Here is a 19,628-nt window from a genome sequence, read left to right as displayed (position 1 = left end):
AAGCATATACTTACAGCAGCTGAGGGAAAAGAGAAAATAGAGAACTTGTTTCCTGTCCTGAACTGATGTATCTGTTCTAGTTATAGCCTTGTCTGTTTAGATGATAAACTATCTCTAATATAGATGCTTCTCATCTTGACAAACCCATCTTAAGTTTAAAAATATCGTAAGTTGGCTGGGCACAGTGACTCATGCCTGTAATCCCAGGACTTTGGGAGGCCGAGGAGGGTGGATCACGAGGTCAGGAGTTCAAGATGAGCTTGGCCAAGATGGTGAAACCCCGTCTCTACTAAAAATACAAAAATTAGCTGGGCACGGTGGTAGGCGCCTGTAATCCCAGCTCCTTGGGAGGCTGAGGCAGGAGAATCGCTTGAACCCTGGGTGGCGGAGGTTGAAGTGAGCCACTGCACTCCAGCCTGGGCAACAGAATGAGACTCCATCTCAAAAAAAAAATCCTAAGTTAAAAATGCATTTAATACCCCATAATCTTATAAAGTCAAAACAAATCTTTTTTTTTATTTTTTGAGATGGGATTTCTCTCCTAGTCACTCAGCCTAGAGTGCAGTGGCGCAGTCTTGGCTCACTGCAGTCTTGACCACCCAGGCCCAAGCAGTTCTCCCACCTTAGTTTCCCAAGTAGCTGGGACCACAGTTGTGTGCTACCACAACCAGCTAAGTTTTTAAAAAATCTTTGTAGAGACAGGGTTTCACTGTGTTGCCCATTATGGTCTTGAACTTCTGGGCTCAAGCCATCTTCCTGTCTCGGCCTCCTAAAGCTCTGGGATTATAGGCATAAGCCACTGCACTTAGCCAGAAAAATCTTAAACATCGTAAGTCAGGCACTATCTGTAATATCTTATAAAATTCTCTGTAGGTGCATAAAACCAAACAAGCAAAAGATATCATGACCGTGGTATAACAGCATAGTTATTCATGTTCTTTGCATTTAGGAAAGTCTTGGTGAATTATCAGTAGTTTTAGAAGGAAAATGCCTGTTAAGCATTCTGTTGGTATTGTATGATACATTATCCCATCTATTAAAAATCTCTCTGAAATGGGAAATTTTGGAAATAAATGCTTCTTAGGGAAATACTGACATTTCTTAGTCACTGTCTAAAAATATGTTATACAAGAAAATTTTTAAATTCCTATTATCCTATTATCTGTTATAACTTACTGTATTTTAAAGATTTTGAGTGTGAGTCTTTCCCAAAATAACCGAGATGATTTGTGCCTCTTATCTCGAGTATGTAGAATGTAGTCTTAGGTTACAAGTTTATGATGGATAAATGCTGCTGTCCACATCTCAAGGGGCTATTAAGAAGGAAGGCATTTTGTCAATATTAAACTATAATGTAGAGATTAAAAATCTCAGGGCTTTTAAGACTTTGCTGTTAGTTTAAATAGTGCTAACCTTTAAAAATACTTTAGCTTTTGTGTCTCTATTTTTATTTTTTTCACACTTTGTCATTACTAAGTCTCTTGACTGAGGTTAGTAGAATACCTGCTTTTAACAGTTAATCCTGTATCATTTCATTAGAAGCCTAGGGATTCTTAAGTAAACTAAGTAAAATTTCTGAGCATTGTGTTTAGAGATGGTGAACCAGGTAAAAAATCTGTGTCAAGGCACTAAGGAGCTAACAAGATAGTGAAAAATTGTGAAACAAAAATCTCAAGAGGTGAGCCCAGCAGCTGGGGCTATTTTTCCCCAGAAAAAAAGTTCCTTCGCAGCCCCTTTTGATAGCCTCTTTTAGGTACAGGGACAACAGCTGAAAACTGGGGTCTGCCAGGTCTCCAAGGCTGGAATACTCAAGTCTGGGGTCTGAAGATCTGTACTTCAAGAGTTAGGGTGAACTGGAAGACCTCGTGGGAACTCCTAGCTCAAGTCATGTAGAGAGACTAGAAAATATGTCCTTAAATTGGATTAATGTAATTCCACATTGCTAGCGCTCACAGGTACCAGGCAGAGGCAAATAAAAATGGTATTTGGAAAAATATCTTATCCTACATTATTTCTATGAACAGTTTTTTTCTAATACAATGCTCAGGACAAAGCCAGAATACACAGTCCTGTGAGGAAGCAGGATTACATGAAAGGAGCCAACAGAAGAACGGGCCGTGGAAATGGGCTCCGGGGGCTCCGGGAAGAGAAGGTTTCAGTAGACTTCAAAGCAGCCTTGTCACTCGTTCAGCAGATACGTCACTGAAAAACTGCCAAAGAACTAGACATATAAAAATCACATAGCAGGACTAAAAACAAAAGTGTCAAAATGTCTTGAAACAGATGAACAAAGGAGGAGGATTCTGCTACCTGATTTCAAGTCTCTGAGGCCGTAACAGTCAGGACAGTGAGTAGAATGGAGAATCCAGAAGAGACTCACACCTGTGTGGTCAGTGTTTTCTTGTTGCAAAGATGTCAAGACATTGCAGATGAGGAAAAGGGAGTCTTTTCAGCCAGTAGTGTTGAACCAACTGGACAGACGTGGAAAAATTAACCTCAGTCTGTACTTCGTATACATAAAAACCAAGGTAGATTGGAGAGCTGGACAAGAAATTTAAAACCTACGTTTTTAGAAAAAAACATAGAGGAAGATCTTTTTCACCTTGGGTTGAGAAGATACTAAAAGATCATAAAGGGAAAACTGATAGATTTCATCAAAGTTAAAAATTTTTGCTTGTCAAAGATACCATTTAAATGGAAAAGGCACAACAGTAGGAGAAAATACTTGCTATTAAATGTGTAATTATTAGGATATATGATTTCTATATAATTTCTAAATAACAAAGGGGGGAATCGCGGTGGTTTGCCCCTTTAATCCCAGCACTTTGGGAGGCGAAGGCGGGCAGATCACGAGGTCAAGAGATCAAGACCACCCTGGCCAACATGGTAAAACTCTGACTCTACTAAAAATACAAAAATTAGCTGGGCATGGTGGCGCACGACTGTAGTCCCAGTTACTTGGGAGGCTGAGGCAGGAGACTGGCTTGAACCCAGGAGGCGGAGGTTGCAGTGAGTCAAGATGGCACCACTGCACTCCAGCCTGGCCACAGAGTAAGACTCTGTCTCAAAAAAAAAAAAAAAAATTAAAATTAAATCCAAAGAAATGCAAGGAAAATGGGCTTAGGCAGGACAAATAGCAAGCACATAATAAAATGGAGTATTTAAGCCCAGCGTGTTAGTAATTGCATAATTAAATGTAAGTGAATTAAATGCCAAATGGATTTGTATTTTTATTATTTATTTTTGAGACGGAGTTTCGCTCTTGTCACACAGGGTGGAGTGCAGTGGCACGATTGATCTCGCCTCACCACAGCCTCCATCTCCCAGGTTCAAGTGATTCTCCTGCCTCAGCCTCCCAAGTAGCTGGGATTACAGGCACCCACCACCACACTGTCTAATTTTGGTTTTGTTTTTTGAGATGAAGTTTTACTCTTATCGCCCAGGCTGGAGTGCAATGGCATAATCTTGGCTCACTGCAGCCTCTGCCTCCTGGGTTCAAGAAATTCTCCTGCCTCAGCCTCCCGAGTAACTAGGATTACAGGTGCCCACCACCACATGTGGCTGTTTTTTGTATTTTTAGTAGAGATAGGGTTTCATCATGTTGGCCAGGCCAGTCTCAAACTCTTGACCCCAGATGATCCACCCACCTCAGCCTCCCAAAATGCTGGGATTACAGGCGGGAGCTACCATGCCTGACTCAGATGGATTTTTAAATATCAACTGTCCATACTGTTTAAAATGGATACAACTAAAACAGTTTTGAGGCATACAACAGGTCTGCAGATAAGGAGGCATACAGCAACTCCACCGATAATTTCATAATCATAAAGGGTTTATCTCACCAGGGATGCAGTTGCACTTACGTTTTTATGTATTTATTGAATAGTCCCAAAGTACTGAAAGCAAAAATAAGCAACTGCGAAGAAAGATGCAAATCCACGACCAAAGTGAAAAATGTTCACACACACCTTAGTAACTGATACAAGGAGTAGGTGGAAAATTAATGAGCAAATAGAAGATCTGGACAGCACAACAGATGGCCCAGGAGAGCATTTAGACCGTTGCCTTCGATGTTGCGGAATACGCATTCCTGGCAGGAGAGATCCCATGATCTTGCAGGTGGTTTTCCCGGGGCTAGGCTTATCCACTGTACTCCAGATGTGCTGACACCTGTGATTTTCCCAAATGTGGAAAACGACTGCATAATTTGTGATAGTGGGGGACTGTATTCATGTTCTGTCCTGGTGTTTAAAAAGAAAACTTTATAAAAGACACAGAACATTAATAAAAATTGATGATAAACTGGGCTATTAAATGAATTGCAACAATTCACAGAGGTTTGTTTTCTGATGACAGTACAGTTAAACGAGGAATATGACAACTATAACTAGGTAGGATATGTGTGGATGTTGCAATCCTGTACAGCCCTTGGGATGAGAAAGAAGTTACAATGGAAATTAGAAAATATCTTGAGTGATGAAAATACTATATATGTATGGAATTCAGCTTATTAAATGTATATTTTAGAAAGAAGGAAAGGCTGAAAACCAGTGAGCAAAGCCTTCCATCTCAAGAAATAGAAAAAGAATATAGAAGGAAGGAATTAATGTTTTTAAAGAAGCACAAATTTGGCAAGAATAATAATTAAATAGAAAAGAAGTTGTCATTAGGGAGGATCAGTAAAGCAGAAGCTGGTTGTTTGAAAAGACTTGGCTGGGTGCTGTGGCTCATGCCTATAATCCCAGCACTTTGGGAGGCCGAGGTGGGTGGATCACGGGGTCAACAGATTGAGACCATCCTGGTCAACATGGTGAAACCCCGTCTCTACTAAAAATACAAAAATTAGCTGGGCATGGTGGTGCACGCCTGTAATCCCAGCTACTCAGGAGGCTGAGGCAGGAGAATTGCCTGAACCCAGGAGGCGGAGGTTGCGGTGAGCCGAGATCACGCCATTGCACTCCAGCCTGGGTAACTAGCGAAACTCCATCTCAAAAAAAAAAAAAGAAAATACTTGTAAGTGTGGTAAATCACAAGTAACATACATAGATGAAAAGGGGACAAGATGATAGGTAGGTGCCAGAAGCATTAAAAAAAAAAAAAGTCTGTTATGAAGAGCTTTATGCCAGTACATTTGACAGCCCATGTGAAATAAGGTCTTTTAAATATATAACTTACTAAAACTGACACGTGAAGAAATAGAAAATATTAATAGTTCTGTAACTCTTAAGAATTTGAGCCTGTAATATAAAATTTCCTCACAAAGAGACAACTGCTGTTTGGGATGGCTTAATTGGCATATCCTACCAAACTCCTAATGAAAGGAAAATCGCCAATTTTAAACATCATCTTCCAGAAAATAGTAAAGGAAGAAAGATTCTGCACTTTGTTTTAAGGCCAGCACAAACTGCATGATAAAACCAAGAAAGAATGTTTGAGAATGGAAAACGATAGGCCACTCTCAGTTATAAGAATCAGAAGATACGGCCGGGTGTGGTGGCTCATGCCTGTAATCCAAGCACTTTGGAGGCCCAGGTGGGCAGATCACCCGAGGTCAGGAGTTCAAGACCAGCCTGACCAACATGGTGAAACCCCATCTTAAAAAAAAAAAAAGATACATAAAATGATCATAAGATGCAAAAATCGGAAGCACAGTATCAGAAAACTGACTAGTCAGTAGCAAAAAACCCAGGATGATAAGCCCAGGATGTTCCAAAGTCAATCGGTGTAATTAATTTACCATGTTAACAACAGGAAAAAAAGGATCGTAAGATGAGTTTGATCAAATTCAGCACTTCTTCATTTAAAAAACAAAACAGGAAACTAAGAATAAAAGGGGCAGTTCTTAATCTGACCAAAAAGAAAAAAATTCCTATGGTAAACATACTGGAATTGTAAGCCACTTTCCCTTTGAGACAGGGAAAAAACCTGAATGACCATTTCTTTTCAGTATTAAACAGGAAATCATAGCTAGTCAAATCTGTGGATAAAATATTAGGATCAATAGTGACGTTAGCCAAACCACAGGATCCAAGTTCTGCAAATAAAGACCTTTTATATTTCAGGATGCCAAGTGCAATAGTCAGCAAAACGGTAAATTTTAAAATATATGTCATTTTTACTATCTTCAAAAATACAAAATGCCTAGAATAAATTGGATTAAAGATGTGTGATACTCCCATAGAGAAAAAAATAACTCATCGAGAGACAGGAAAGAAGACCTGAATAAATGGAGAAATAGACTTCATTGATAGGTTGGAACACAGTATTTTATCCATGGGTTATTTTTTTTAGATGGAGCCTCGCTCTGTTGCCAGGTTGGCATGGAGTGCAGTGGAGCAATCTCGGCTCACTGCAACCTCTGCCTCCCAGGTTCAAGTGATTCTCCTGCCTTGGCCTTCTGAATAGTTGGGACTACAGGCATGCACTACCATGCCCAGCCAATTTTTGTGTTTTTAGTAGAGACAGGGTTTCATCATGTTGGCCAGGATGGTCTTGATCTCTCATCCTCATGATTTGCCCACTTTGGTCTCCCAAAGTGCTGGGATTACAGGCGTGAGCCACCACTCCTGGACTTTCCTTAGGTTTTTATACCAAATGTGATCTCAATTTAAAAATCTGAAAGATAGTGGATTTATGTATGTGTAATTTGACAAGCTGATTTAAAATTTATATGAAAATGCGCAGTCAAAAAGCAATTCTTGAAGAAAAAGAACAAGATGGGAAGATTTGCTCTACCAGATAATTAGAACTTTTAAAGTTACAATAATTAAGACTACATGGCATCAAGTGTCAGATCAGAGAAACAGACCAGTGACCAGTGTAGCAGAATGGAGGGCTCAGAAAGAAGTCCATGAATGGTAGGGACATCTGGTTTATGATAGAGCTAGCCTTAAGTGGAGAAAGACTTTTTTTCAATAAATGATACTGGGAGAATTAGTATTTTGGGGAAAAAAATCCTGATTTCTACCACATACCATATGTAAAAATCAGTTTCAGATAGACTGTAGATCTCAGTATGAAAGGCAAAAGCAAAAAGTCTGTAGAAAATAACATAGGAGAATAATCTTTATGACTGTCTAATAGGATAATTTTTAAAACATCAACAAAAATAAATCACTGTAAAAAATGCTGACACAGTGTATTATACTAAAAATAAGAACTTCTGGTTAAGAAACATCATAAGGGTCATAGAAAGGCAATCCATGTTCTGTGTGAGAGTTCTTGAGAAATACCTGACAAAGCCTTGTATCTTTAATATATAAAGAATTCCTATAAAACAATAAGAAAAAAACATTGAAAAACAAGCAAAATATTTGACAAGTACCTGACAAAAGAGGATGCACAAGGCCCGGTGAAAGTATAAGGTGCTTAATCTCATTCTCTGGGGAGATGCAGAAGAAAACCATGGAAATCGAACCCTGTTAACAAGCCACCCTCTAGAATGCTGAGCTAAGACACAGTAGCACATGTTAGTGAAAATGCGTGCAGCGGGAGCGCTAGTGTACTGTGTGACATCCGTTACTAAATGGAAGTTGCACAGACTCTGTGACCCAGCCGTCCACTCTGGAATGTGTGCCCGATGTGGTGCATTCACAGGTATGCTGAGATATGGGTACAGAAATGTTGACACCGTTACTCCAAACCAGGAAACTAGAATGTTCACCAACAGTAGCATTTATGAATCATAAAATAGGGATGTAACAAGCATTCTATATGGCAAAGGAAATGAGCAGCTGGAGCTGCGAATACCCACAGGAATGAACCTCTCAGACATCCCAAAGGCAGAAACAGCCAGATGTGAGATGGTGCACACTGTGAGTTCCTGTTTACAGCCAACCAGAGGCATGGTGGAGGACTGCTCCATTAGGTGGCGGGGCAGGGGGGTGGGGGGCGCACAGAGGGCCTGAACCAGAAGTGTGATTGTCTTTGCCTCCCTGGAGGGAAGAGGAGGCTGAAATGGCAAAGAGCCCTCGGCTGCCACCCCCAGTTTTTTTTAAGAGGGTCATACTCTGTTGTGCCAACTGGGGTACTGTGGGTTGGTTGCTGGGACTTTAGGCATATGCTACCATGCTTGGTTTTTATTTTTTGTGGAGATTGGGCCTCTCTCTATTGCCCAGACTGGTCTCAAATTCCTGGCCTCAAGCGATCTTCCCTCCTCCACCTCTGAAAGCACTGGGATTACAGGAATGAGCCACTGCACCTGGCCCCAGCCACCACCCTTGACGTGGGTGGTGACTGCTCACGTTCACATGCATTGCAGTCACGTGTCACTTAGAGACGGGGACACGTTCTGAGAAGTGCATCATTAGGAAGTTTCATTGTGCACACATTACAGAGTGAACCTACACAAACTGAGGTGGTACAGCACACCACACACCTGCGGTACAGCCTGTGCTCCTAGGCTGTGAACTGTCCTCCATACTGTAGGCAGCTGTGACACCATGGTAAGTCTTTGTGTATCTCAGCACACCTAAAGGTAGAAATGGTAATGCATTGGGCTAGACATTGCAGTGGCTCTGACACACTAATGTGGCAGGAATCTCTAGGTCCCATTATAATTTTATGGGACTGCTGTCACATACGCGCTGCTGACCAGAGCATCACTGCAGCGCAGGACTGGCAGAGCCGTACATTTGTGCTTCTCTGTGGATGTCTTTATAGACTTTTCTAGCTGCTCTAAAGCTTTCTCCCAATGTTCCTTCCTTACCTCTATAAGTGAATAAGTGTTGCTTTTAGTCTCCTCTTTGCTGTGCAGTTAAAATTAAAAAGAGACTGTTTTACTATTGTTTTCTGCCTTTAAGGCTGTTGACTGTTTTTAGAAGTTGACTTTTTGATGGAAAATCCAATTTTAAAACAATATAGAGCTGTGTTTTACAATACCTGGATATTTTAAATCTAACCTGCTGTAATGAAGAGATACCTAAATAAGGTAGCTTAAGATTTATATGAGTTTATTTTTCGCTCGTATGACCGGACAGAGATAGCAGTGACCCAGGCTGGCTGGGTGACTCCATTCTGCAAGTCACTGAGAAATGGTATCTTTCCATCTTTCTATGACCTCGTCCCCTGCCTTCTTGTCATGGCAGGGCAGGGGCCTCTCTCCATGGTCACAGCTATGGTGTTAGACCACGCGCTTGTCCCAGTTCTCAAGAAGAGGGCGAAAGATGTTGATTTGGGGTTTTCCTTTTAACAATTTTACTGAGATTAATTCGCATACCGTATTTTCTCTCATTTAAAGTCTGCAACTCAGTGGTTTTAGTATATTCCCAGAGTGAGCGGCCGCCACCAGTATCTGTCTTAGAGCATTTTGAATTCCTTTTAGCAAGGGAGACATTGCCACCCTTAACCTTCTCTTACCTCGTCATATAGAACAGAGCCCTCAGGCCACTCCTGGGAAGGAAAGGTGGGGAATACGGTCTCCGGCTGGAGCCGCATGCCTGGCCACAGTTCCTGCACACTGGAGAAGGGGAGAGTCGACTGGGGAGGCATGTCCGCCGCAAGACACAAACCACTGTCTGTCATCGCAGGTGTGACAGCATGGAGAAGCTAAAGGCTCTTCTGCCAAGACTGGAGCAGGAGCTGAAAGACACAGCCAAATTTAAAGATTTTTATCAGTTTACCTTTACTTTCGCTAAGAACCCGGGGCAGAAGGGCTTAGGTGAGTATGAAATCCAAATACGTAAAACGCTAGATCACAGTGAGATTATCAGTGGACTTGAGCACGTGATTTCTGTATAGCCTGCTGTAATGATTTTGGGTTTGGGTTTGATTTTTTTGAGATAGGGTCTCACTCTGTCACCTAGGCTGGAGTGCAGTGGGACAGTCACAGCAGCCTCAATCTCCTGGGCTCAAGCAGCCCTCCCATCTCAGCCTTCCAAATAGCTGGGACTACAGGCATCCACCACCACATGTGGCTGCTTTCATTTTTGTTTTTTAATTTTCAGTAAAGACAAGGTCTTGCTGTTGCCTCTGCTGGTCTTGAACTCCTCAGGCATGACAGGCATGAGCCACCACGCCTGGCTCAGTTATAACATTACCACCCCTTCTGGTTTCTTTTCCTCTCCACGCTTTGCCCTGCACGTAGGTAGAGGAGTTTATAATACCATGTGCCTGAAAATCTCAGTTGATAGTGTCTCTCAACGTCTGGGTTTACACACGTAAGTTTTAAATGTAAACATTTAAAATTATAAATGTCCTCTGTCAGCTCATACTGTTCTCTCTATGGCACATAGACCCAGCCCACATACCAACAATTCAGCCTACTTTTGCGTTTTATTTTAAAATACTGTAGTCCATTTTATGGACCATTCACGTGGCCCATTGGTGTGGACCATAATAAATATTTTTTTTACTTGAGGAGTCTGCATTCACCTTAGCTGTTGCTTCCTAACCCTACAGCAAGGATTCAGGGACTGCAGTGAAGGTGGACGTGGAGCTGGGTTGGGCACTCGGAGGTGTGCAGTGATCACCTGAGAGGGCAGTCACACAGAGGAACAGACATGGCCAGAAGGACAGGGAACACAGATGCAGGGGAACAGAGGGACAGGGACATAGGGGACAGAGGGACAGAGACATGGGGGACTGTGGGACAGGACAGAGGCACAGGAGAGAGACACAAGGCTGGTGAGAGATACCAGGTGCTGGCAGGCATCTCGGCCCCACGCTGTAGTTACTAAATTACAGAACCTGCTGTGTGAGGCGCGTGGGGCCTGTTGGGCTCTTGCTTTGCCTCTTGGGCAACAGTTGCGGTACCTGCTGTGTCTTGGCTCAGGAGGCTGCTGTGTTCTGCACCTAGGGACACCAGCAGCTGCTGCCCAGGGCCGAGACCCCAACCTTGCTCAGGGCTGCAAAGTGATGAGAGCCTGTCCTGTCCTTTCTGTTAGTGAGCTGGGATGATCACAGAAGGAAGTCGCTCCGTCTCCTGGTGTTGGGTGCCAGAGGTGCCGGCCATTAGAAAGGCAGGGTGACCTCAGGAGGCGAGTGCATTCCCTGCCTCCTTCCATGTCCCTGTGAGCCGATGGAGTGCTGTTGGTGTGCTCTGTGGTGGTGACCGCTTTCTTCCTGTCTGCATGACAGGCTGTCCTGGGCTCGTCCAGTCATTCTGCCCCAAACCTGAACTCGCTTTTCTCCCAAGAATCCCTGATTTCCTTTAGTGGAAACTGGCTTCAGGCCATGAGGAGTCACTGCTGGTGCTCATTCACAGAGTCGTCTTCTAGGCTTCTTCAGTAAGCAGAGGCTCACGTGGGGGCTTTTATTTTTTAAATGTTTGTTCATGTGGTTGCTTCTAATCCACACTCAGGACTACAGATTCTTTTTCCTACTTGAGCTTGTCTGGATTACAGCTGTGTATCCCTTCTGCTCTGGTTCTCAAGGGTGCAGGTGATGATAGTGTTAGAACATCCACTGTGACATGTTAGCTCAGAGTGATGAAACAAATGCTGTCTCCACCAGTATAATTACTCTGCATAGTGAACAAGGAAAGCAGGGCGGTCATACATTCTCCCCCCCATTTAAAAAAATAGTTTGGCCTTGCCTCTGTTTTCCAGGCACACAGCCAGGCCTCCCCTGTCGCTTTGTTCAGTCCTGGCTCTGTGTTCCCCAGCAGCCCCTGCTCATCTCCAGGGCTTCTGTGTGAATGTTTTAAGTGTGTCACTCCACTTTCTTCTGGCATGGATTGTTATTGTCAAACAGACTGATGATAAGCCAGTCTTCTTGGCCTTATAAGGGTTACTTACTGTTTTGCCTGGATTCCCAAACAAAGGCCATTTTTTTCTTTTGTTTTAGAGCCCAGTAATTTTGCTAAAATTTGTCTGGGTGTTGTGGGTCATCCATGGTTAGTGTTCTCATATATGATGCTGAGTGTTTTCAGTAAGTACTTTCTAATCTCTTTATAATTTCAGGGAAAATGTTCTTGAATTATAGCGCTAAGCATTCGCTCTGTTCCTTGTATTTGGTTTTAGTCTCCACGGGAACTATTATTACCCACATAATTGGAGTTGAGTCCCCTGTGGAATTGGGTCCTCTGGGGAGTTAGGTCTTCAGCAATACGGGTCACTTTCTTTTGGTCCTTTTTATCTGTACTTCTTTTTTTTTATTGTAAAGATGATCTTCCTTTTTCACCGTCTCCTCCTCTGAAGTCATTTCAGTCATGTGTCACATAATGGCAGCGGTGGGATCTGAGAAATGCAGCATTAGGCGGTTTCATCCCTGTGTGACATCACAGGGTGCACGTTTGCAGACCTGGGTGTCGTAGCCTATTGTATGCCTAGTGGGATGGCACAGCCCATGGCTTCTGGGATGCAGAGCTGGATAGCATGTGACTGCACTGAGTGTGGCAGGCAGCCGTGACACCATGGTGAGGCTTTGCATGTCAATGCACCGAAGCATAGAAGAGGTGCAGCGGGAATGCACTTTGCAGTGCTGTGGGACCGCTGTCACATATGCAGCCTGTCGCTGGCTGAGACATCAATGCAGAGCGTGGCTGTCTTCATCTCCCGCATGTGCCTTCAGTTCAGTAATTTCCAGAATGTTTTTCCTTTGTTTCTAATTCTTGAGTGTCATTTCCTCATCTCTGGGTTTTCCTAATTCTCATTTGTGGTCTTTCATGTTTTGTTTCATTTCTTAATGTCCTTTAGCCTATTTTGAAGTCAATGGTCACGCTTAAAAAAATTTTTTTAAATTTATTTTGAGACAAGGTCTTGCTCTCTTGCCCAGGCTGGGGTGGAGTGGTGCAGTCATAGCTCACTGCAGACTTGAACTCTTGAGCTTAAGCAGTCCTCCCACCTCAGCCTCCCAAAGTGCTGGGATGACAGACATGGGCCAGCACACCTGGCTTAACATTTTGTTTTAGAGCGAGATTCTCGTTCTGTCGCCCAGGCTGAAGTGCAAAGGTGTGATCATGACTATAGCCTCAGGCTCCTCGGTTTCAGCAATCCTCCCGCCTCAGGCTCCCAAGTAACTGGGACTATTGGCACGTGCACAGTACCTGGTTAATTTTTTAAGTTTTTTTTGGAGAGATGGAATTCTTACTGTGTTGCCCAGGCTGGTATCAAACTGCTTGTCTAACACAGTCCTCCCACAGTGCCGGGATTACAGGCACGAGCCATCGTGCCTGGCTGAAGATCGCGCTTACAGTCTGTTCTGTTGGTGTGTTTCCCAGCACATGTTCGTTTTCTAGGCGTGAAATTCTGTTTGTAGTATCTTTTTTGTTTCGTTTTGTTTTTTGAGATGGAGTCTTGCTCTGTCGCCCAGGCTGCAGTGCAGTGGCTGGATCTCGGCTCATTGCAATCTCTGCCTCCTGAGTTCAAGCAATTATCTTTCCTCAGTCTCCTGAGTAGCTGGGACTACAGGTATGTGCCACCACGCCTGGCTAATTTTTTGGGTTTTTAGTAGAAACGGGGTTTCACCATGCTGGCCGGGCTGGTCAAACTCCTAACCTTGTGATCCACCCACCTCGGCCTCCCGAGTGCTGGAATTACAGGTGTGAGCCACCATGTAGTATCTTTTTTCTTAAAATAGCATTATATGGGATTTGATCTCAGGGCTCATATTTATGTGAAATTAGTTTTCCTACTCTTCACAAGGAAAATGGTTCGGGGCAGCTTTTCGACTTCATGGTGCTCCCTCTTGGGTGGGGGGGTGTGTGTGTGTGTGTGCGTGCATGCACAGGCATATAGTATACGGAAGTGTTGGCTTTGCTGTCTAAGACTGTCTGGCACTGCTCCTCTCCTCTCCTCTCCTCAGCTCTTATCCCTTTTCTGTCTCCATTGTTCCTTTCTGACCGGCCTATTCTGCTCCCAGAGAAATTTTATTCCTGAGTATCATAGTCCTTCCCTTTCACTCATTTATGACTGGTTAAGTTAGGAGAACAGTTTCGGGTATATTTTTCAATGTTTATTCTAAAGACACTAAAGATTTATTATTTTACCTCTGAATGGTGAAATGACTTATCAGCTTGTTAAGAGAAGGGAAAAGTCTGCACTGAAAAGTATTTCTGTGTCTACTCTGTTTATAACTCTGTTTGTAAAATAACTCTTGATTTATGAGCTACATACCAGATGTCAGATTCAGTCTACTTTTAACAAATGAAAACATTTGGTTTTCTATGATAAAACTCTTATTTTTCATCTTCTCTATTCCACTCTATTTCTTTCTAAGAGACTGAGGCAAAAATTAAAGTTAAAGCTCATTTTAGTTGAGACCCTGATTACTCAGTAACTGTCATCAGTACTCTCAAGAAACCATTACCAGTCTTTTCTAGAAACTTACAAGGAGGCTGGATGTGGTGGCTCACACTTGTAATCCTAGCACTTTGGGAAGCTGAAGTCGGCAGATCACTTGAGGTCAGAAGTTCGAGACTAGCCTGGGCAACATGGCAAAACTCGATCTGTACTAAAAATACAAAAACTTAGCTGGGTGTGGTGGTACACACCTGTAGTCTCAGCTACTCAAGAGGCTGAGGCACAAGAATTGCTTGAACCTGGGAAGCAGAGGTTGCAGTGAGCTGAGGTCACATCACTGTACTCCAGCCTGGGCAACAGAGCAAGACCCCATCTAAAAATAAAATACAAAAATTAGCCAAGTGTGGTGGTATACACCTGTAGTCCCTGCTACACAGGAGGCAGAGGCAAGAGGATTGCTTGAGCCTCGGAGGTAGAGGCTGCAGTGAGCTGAGATTGAACCACTGCACTCCAGCCTGGGCAACAGGGAAAAAAAAAGGGCAAACAGACAAGAGAATAATGGTGTGGAGGAAGATGTGGATTGAGCTTCCTCAGCGTTCTTGGGCTCTGTTGCTTGTGAGGACAGGGCTGTGGGCTCCTGATAGGTGCTGGTTTCTGCTGTGCGTGTTCTTCCATCTCATGCAGGTTGTCTTTTTTTTTTTTTAGTTCTCTCTGTTTCCTGATCCTCTACCCCCGTTTCCTCTGGCAGTAGTCATCCAAACAAGAAATACTGCTGCTCACACTTTTCTAAAATTTGGCCAATTCAGGTCTCAGTGTAACGATCATGATTTTTCAAGGAAAGTCTGGTCATGCTGTACTTCTGAGCAGTTTAATTCTCAGAGGCCTCTCCAGCTTCCTTTTCAAAGTGAGAATTCGTCTGATCCAAATTTTAAAATAATAGCAATTATTTTTTATTGTTAAATGGTTATCAGGAAGGATACTTTGAAATTTCAGCGAATAATAAAACTTTTTTCCTGACTATTTTGAACTGTTATTTTAATGTCTTCAGTATAATCTTAGGATAATTGAGCTTCTATTAGAGATCATCATTTATATTCATTGATACTCTGCAGTCCAGGGGATCCTTCATTTAAATGTTGAAAGGGAAAAATGTTAGAAAGCTTAGCATTTTATCTGACTGTCATGTGTAGGTATTATCTTTAAGAATTTTTATCTTACAATGCCATGTTATCTTGACACACACGGAAAAGTATTACGGAGCTTTTCTAGGACTTTGGCAAAGCCGGGCAGCCTCAGCATCACGGCAGAGCTTGCTGGAAATGCAGGCCCTCGGACTTTAGACAGACCCTGTGTCTGGGTTAGTAACGACTGCACAGCAAGCTACCTCAAAACACAGTAGCTTCGGAAGACAGTCGTTTTGACAGCTCATGATCCTTTGGGTCAGGAATTTGGGCAGATTCTGCTGGGCAACCCTTCTCCCCATCATGGCCTCCCACCTGCCCTAGCTGTCCTTCATGGGCTTCCTCACAGCCTGGGTGGCTCCGGCAGAAGCACTGCTCGTGCAGAGGCTGCCGCGCTCCCCACAGCAAAGGCCGGCCGCCCCGTGGGAGGCCATGATGGGGAGAAGGGCTGCCCACCGGAATCAGGTGGGCAGAATTCAGGAATTTGGGCACTATCACTTCATTCCGTGGTCATTTCCAGGAGGTTATAAATTAGAGTCTAAATTAATTGCCCAGTTCAAAGTAGCAAAATTTATTTTCTTCATGCATGTATTTTCAACAAAGATTAGTATATGGATAGAGAGTGTTTTGAAACATTGTTGGGATTCGGGACCTATCGTTCAGCCTGTATTTTATAAATCCCCTAAGTATCAGGGCTTTCCGGGCAGAACAGGCCATTGAAGCACTGAAGGTTGCAACAGATTTATAGTTCATCCTTGATTTCCTCACTGAGAATGAGGACCTGTTTACTCTCATAGCCACCTAAATGCAATGTTTATCAGAATCATTCACTATAGGCTGGGAAACATTCATGGTTTTGTTTCTTTGCTTCATGAGAGTAGTTGAGAATATGAAATTTTATTAAAGAAAACAGTAGCCTCCTTGGGAAAATGATTAGATTGTATGAACACTTCAAATAGATTACACACTATTTTTAGAAAAGTTTTTTGAGGACTTTTAAAAACAGAAAGCAAGAATAATTTTATGACTATAAACCAAAAATAGAGCAGTCAGTTTTCCAGAGTATAGCTTGTTATTACACAATCTGTCTTGTGAAGAATTAAGTAAAATTGAAGAGGTTGAGACAAGTGTTTAACTGTTCCTAGAAAAAGCATGGACTGCGGTGGAAACATGGAGTCAAAAGACACAGATTTACCCTTTATTTCCTTCACTGTGTGTATCTATCTGTGTGTGTGTGTATGTCTGTCTCTGTGTGTGTGGCAGTATCTCTGTGTCTCTGTGTGTGTGTGTGTGTGTGTGTGTGTCCTGTGTCTGTGTCTCTATATTTGTGTGTGTGTCTCCATGTGGGTGTCTGTGTGTGTGTGAAGATTGTGTGTACTGTATTTATTGTTTTTATGTAAGATTATGCTTTACTCATTATGTAACTAATGATTAACCTAATGCAGAGAATAAAGTTACTTGGCTCTGTTTTAATGTAAGAAACAATATAGTTTCATGTTGGCTAGAGTCTGGAATTAGTTGGCTTTGGGAATCGTGTGTGTGTGTGTGTGTGTGTGTGTGTGTGTGTGTGTGTGTGTGTGTCTGTGTGTGTGTGTGTAGTTTTTTTGTTGTTGTTTTTGTTTTTGAGAGGTGGGGGTCGTGCAATGTTGCCCAGGCTAATCCCAAACTCTTGACCTCAGGTGATCCTCCTGCCTCGGCCTCCTAAAGTGCTGTGATTACAGGTGTGAGCCACTGTGCCCGGCCAGCTTTGAGAATCTTGATGTTTGAGGAAGTAAGATTTCGTGAGAGCTAGCTAATTTTTATGTCTGCCCTAAGGTCTTTTTTTGACAGACGACACCTCTTCATTGTCTAATCCTGAGTGGAGTATCACAAGCATGACTTTTAAATAGTAATGCTGTCTTCTAACATGTTTTCACGTAGGAGATGAGACTTTTAAAGGTTCTTGGAAAGAAAATAGAGGCTATAAAGATGTAGCCACCAGAGTAGCCATTGGTCTTAATTTCCACTCTCAAGTTCTGCCTTTCTGAGTTGTGGTTTTTGTTGTTGTTGTTAACTGTTTTGCAAATGGCTAAGTCCATGAGGACAATATTAAACATTTTTATATAAATAATAATAAATACTGAAAAATCATATATGTACTTTTGATAATGTGATTGACAAACATACAAATCAGGTCCTTTGTAAGAAAAGTTTTTAGGACCAAAACTAACCCAAAGTAACTAGATTAAATATATGCCATAAAACTTTATCTTTTTTTCCTCCCCAGGTTCACCTCCATTTCTCAATGTGAGAGCTTTACATCATTAAGATGAGTTGAATCTAGATTTCAATTAATGTCCTTCCTAAGTGATAAGGATGTAGACTTATAAGCAGGACAAGACTAATCATCTTAGCCTTTTACCGCGGGTCCCATCGGTAAGGTCTAGAGAGCTGCTCCATGTCTCAGTTACTGGAACTTTCTGACTCTCTTTCTTTTTGGTTAAGACTCCAGGGTATTCAGAACTGAGAAAGGTGGCAATGAAGCCTTTGCACAGGGAATATGGAGGCATTTTATTTAAAGTTGGTTGCTACTCAGATACCTCTTGCTTATCCCATTTTAATATTGATCAACCTTGGTCATCTTGCTAGAACTCCAACTTTAATAATTTCTGTTTAAATGGGATTAAGCCAGATTTAGAAAAAAATCCTTTGAAAAGTGTTTAGTTATGTATTTTGCATTTAAACTAATATATTACCTAACATATTTATTAATCTGCTTTTCACATTAGCTTATTTTACATAAATATAACTGTTTATGCCTAAAAGTGGTGAACACTATTCAACATGAATAAAGGAGGTTACTTTATGTACTTGCTGTGTCAAGCATATATAAAGAAATCGTTATCGAGCTTCCGGTGAGCAGAGAATGAATCAGTATTTCACAAACAGTGGATTGGAGACAGCCCTGAAACTCACCATTCATACTCTATTAGACATCTTCAGTAGTAGAGATTTGTATAGAAGTCATGAAATAATCACTGCCTTCCCGTGGGGGAAAGTGAGGGCATCGGCTTTGAATGACATGCCATGTAGATATGTAGATTTGTAGATGTCCTTGTATTAGTGAGAATGCTTTCCCTGCTGGTGCCCATGGTCTTGACTCTGCAGGGTCTATAATTACTTGTGAAACAGAGTCTGTCTCAGCTCCAGTAGTGACAAGGCGGGTCTGTTTGAGAACAGTGTGTCCCTTCCTTTCTAAACTGGCCCTTTGGTGTTCAACACTCAGGCCAGTGGCCTATTTTTAAAAACAAATGATATGCATGAATAGTATCCATATCAGGTCAAGTTTAAAGAACACCGATATGTGTGGAAATTCAAGTCTCCATAATTGATTAATTAGGGGGAAATTATGTGCATATGCAAGTAACTTAGTATACAAATCCTTTTTAAAGAAGCTTTCCCAGATTTACAAAATTAGACTACATATGGTGCTCAGGAGCACTTCCGTAGAGATTAAGACTCATGACTCTTGGGTGAGATTGCCACATTTTATTGATTAAGTAAATATTGATGTGCTAAGAAGTGGTTGTTTTTTGTGCAGTAGAAAAAGACAGTGAGATTGACTACCGCTCTTTCTCTCTTTTTGCCAGACTTAGAAATGGCTGTTGCGTATTGGAAATTAGTGTTATCTGGAAGGTTTAAGTTTTTAGATCTCTGGAACACATTCTTACTGGTGAGTGTCCTCCTGCATCTCGCTCTGTGCCCACTGTGGAGGGAGGCGGTAGGTGTGAGGCTGCATGTCATTATCCCACGTGCATGGAGGTGCTGTTCAGCAGACGAGCGTCCCACACAGAGATCCGCAGGTCCTTTTGGCTCTGGAGGCTCTGCCATCCCAGCAGCCCCATGTTGTCTCCTCCGAGGACACGGACGGTAATTCTCTCTTCACCAAGAACTGAATCCTCCACAGGGTGCCAGAACCACACTTCTGTAGGTTGCTTTGGTGCCCAGCAACTGCCTGTGTCCATGGTCTGAGGCCATTTCTAAGTGTGTCTTACCATGCTCAGGAAGAAAGGAGGCCTTCGTGGGCCTCCAGAGAGACACTTTGCTGGCCTGGGGCAAGGCTGCGTCTTGCCAACCCGTCTTGCTGGCAGCAGGTGCAGCTTTGGGTTGTTGGAAGTGAGTGGCCGAGGCCCTGTGATGGCAGAGATGCCCAGACCTCTTGCTGTTCTGTCCACGAAAGTGAAAGAAGTGGCCCTCCACCACCCAACCATGGCTGGGCCACGACCCA

At 42.6% G+C, this 19,628-nt stretch overlaps 1 protein-coding gene and 1 non-coding gene across 8 annotated transcripts in view; both read left to right on the top strand.

The window, feature by feature from the left end:
• DCUN1D2 (defective in cullin neddylation 1 domain containing 2) overlaps nt 1-19,628 on the top strand; it is a 36,405-nt gene that overhangs the window by 12,030 nt on the left and 4,747 nt on the right. For all 7 annotated transcript variants that reach the window (XM_078336860.1, XM_035294711.3, XM_078336669.1 and 4 more), the window contains 2 exons: nt 9,528-9,658; nt 18,991-19,073. In XM_078336860.1, coding sequence (XP_078192986.1) covers nt 9,528-9,658; nt 18,991-19,073 — 214 coding nt within the window. The remainder of the gene's footprint in view (nt 1-9,527; nt 9,659-18,990; nt 19,074-19,628) is intronic.
• LOC118147899 (U1 spliceosomal RNA) lies at nt 4,083-4,244 on the top strand. The gene has a single exon (XR_004734600.2). It is a non-coding gene; the product is annotated as a U1 spliceosomal RNA (small nuclear RNA).

Source organism: Callithrix jacchus, chromosome 1 (assembly GCF_049354715.1).
Source record: "Callithrix jacchus isolate 240 chromosome 1, calJac240_pri, whole genome shotgun sequence".
Classification (NCBI taxonomy): domain Eukaryota; kingdom Metazoa; phylum Chordata; class Mammalia; order Primates; family Cebidae; genus Callithrix; species Callithrix jacchus.
Note: the sequence above shows the minus strand (reverse complement) of the source record. Positions and strands in the feature narration are given on the sequence as shown.